Here is a 2500-nt window from a genome sequence, read left to right on the forward strand (position 1 = left end):
CCCCCCCCCATCAGCGTGTCCCAGCTCCACCACGTGAACTTGATGACGAGTGAGAACCTGTCCATCTCTCTCTCTCCTCCTCCCCCTCTCCTCCTCATTAACCGTTTGTTCTCTCTCTCTCTCTCCCTCCCTCTCTCCATCTCTCTCTCTCTCTCCCTCCCTCCTCCTCTCGCTCCCTCCATCCAGAGTGTCCCAGCAGCACCACGTGAACCTCATGACGAGCGAGAACCTGTCCATCTGCTTCTCTCTCCTTCTCTCTCCTCTTTCTCTCTCTCCCTCTCTCTCTCCCTCCTCTCCTCCTCCTCCTTAACTCTTTGTTCTCTCCATCTCTCCTCTTCAGAGTGTCCCAGCAGCACCACGTGAACCCGATGACGAGTGAGAACCTGTCCATCTCTCTCTCTCCTCCTCCCCCTCTCCTCCTCATTAACCGTTTGTTCTCTCTCTCTCTCTCCCTCCCTCTCTCCATCTCTACATCTCTCCTCTCCAGAGTCTCCCAGCAGCACCACGTGAACCTGATGACCAGTGAGAACCTGTCCATCTGCTTCTGGCCCACGCTGATGCGTCCCGACTTCACCACCATGGACGCGCTGACGGCCACGCGCACCTACCAGACCATCCTGGAGACCTTCATCCACCAGTGCGCCTTCTTCTTCTACAACCAGCCCCTGGCCGGCGACATCCAGCCCCCATCCTCCACCACCATGGGGGCCTCAATCCTGGCTGCAGCCCAGGCCCAGGGCGGGGCCGGCGGTATGGGGATGGGGATGGGCATGGGCATGGGAATGGGGATGGGGATGGGGATGATGATGGGAGGGGGTGTGCCTGGACTTCCTGGTTCTCCCACTGCAGCCCAGGCTCCCGTGTCCAGCTCCGCCTCTCCTCACGGCTCCGGATCCGGATCCGGATCCGCCTACTCTGTTGTATCCGGATCGGCCTATTCTGTCGGTTCCGGATCGGCCTACTCTGTCGGGTCTTCCTACTCGTCGTCGTCAGGGATTGGTGGTTCCGGTTCTACTGCCACTACTTCCACTTCCTCGTTCCCGCCCCTGACTCCGCCTGTGATCCCGGGGTTCACGCCCCCTCATCAGATCTTCGCCATGCAGCGACAGCAGGAGCTCCAGCAGCAGCAGCAGCAGCAGCAGTCGCTACAGCAACAGCAGCAGTCTCCGCCCCACTCCCCGCCCCCAACGCCTCAATCACCAATCACAGCCCTGATGCCTCTGCACCCGCACCACCACAGCACGCCCACCGAGCAACACATGCTGTAGGATGGAGAGAGGGATAGAGAGAGAGAGAGGGAGAGAGAGAGAGAGGGGAGAGAGGGGAGAGAGAGAGAGAGAGAGGTAATGATGGAGGGAAAGAGAGAGGGAATGGTGGAGGGAAAGAGAGAGAAGTATATAACAAAGATGGCGGAACACATGGAGAGAGAGAGAATGGAGGGATATGGAGATAAAAAAGAGAGAAGAGAATGTAAAAAGGAAGAGACAACACTTAATGAGATTTTCTTGAAATGGTAGAGGAAGAGGAGGATAGAGGAAGAGGAGGAGGAGGAGAGGACGAAGTGCACACAGTAATGGGAGAGGTGGAAGGAAGGAGGGAGAGAGAGACACGAGGGAGAGAGAGGGATGAGGGGGAGGCGGAGAGGAGGGGTGCGGACACCCCTAGTTTTGGACCTAACTCGCTTCACTTGAGCTAAATCCTGTTGGCCACACGGGCACATGTAGACTGGGAGAGAGAGAGAGAGAGAGAGAGGGATTTAGACAGAGAGAAGGAGAGATGGATAGAGGGATATAGAGAGATGGAGAGAAAACAGGAGAAGAAGAAAAAAGAAGAGATTACCACTTGTTTGAGCCACTTTATCCTTGCTTTGTCCTCCTTCTATGCCCACACACACACACACACACACACACACACACACACACACACACACACACACACACACACACAGCCTCTTAAATACACTTGTAATCTTCGCACTCTCTGTCTGTAGCATTGCAGCTCTCAGTGACCCGATGAGCTTGTCTTTAGTTGCCTTCTTTTTTCCAATATCCTTTGCTGCCTTAGTCAAGCCCACATGCGCACACACACGCACACGCACACACACACACACACACACACACACACACACACACACACACACACACACACACACACACACACACACACACACACACACACACACACACACCTGCGTTTAAACAGCCAAGGTCCTCTGCAGCGTGACAGACTATATGAACTCTGTTCAAACGGAACTCATTGGAACTCTGCAAACGGAACACAGAACGCATCATTGGAACTCTGTTCAAACGGAACGCATCATTAGAACTCTGTAAGCGGCGGAACGCATCATTGGGAGATAGTAACAAGGTCAAGGACGCGGTGACCTGACTTCAACTGTACCCTTTGCCTTGAGGGAGGGAGGGGGAGGGGAGGGGGTATTGGGACCACCCCTCCCCCTCCCCCTAATGTACCTGCCCAGGTGAGGAGGCAGGATGGGAGA

General features: G+C 55.3%; 1 protein-coding gene across 1 annotated transcript in view; it reads left to right on the forward strand.

The window, feature by feature from the left end:
• Window positions 1–2500, forward strand: part of arhgap35a (Rho GTPase activating protein 35a) — a 201193-nt gene that overhangs the window by 186287 nt on the left and 12406 nt on the right. Inside the window, exons 23-24 of the mRNA XM_063204709.1 lie at window positions 488–768; window positions 850–1132. Of these exons, the coding sequence (XP_063060779.1) occupies window positions 488–768; window positions 850–1132 (564 nt within the window). The remainder of the gene's footprint in view (window positions 1–487; window positions 769–849; window positions 1133–2500) is intronic.

This window comes from Engraulis encrasicolus, chromosome 8 (assembly GCF_034702125.1).
Source record: "Engraulis encrasicolus isolate BLACKSEA-1 chromosome 8, IST_EnEncr_1.0, whole genome shotgun sequence".
Lineage (NCBI taxonomy): Eukaryota > Metazoa > Chordata > Actinopteri > Clupeiformes > Engraulidae > Engraulis > Engraulis encrasicolus.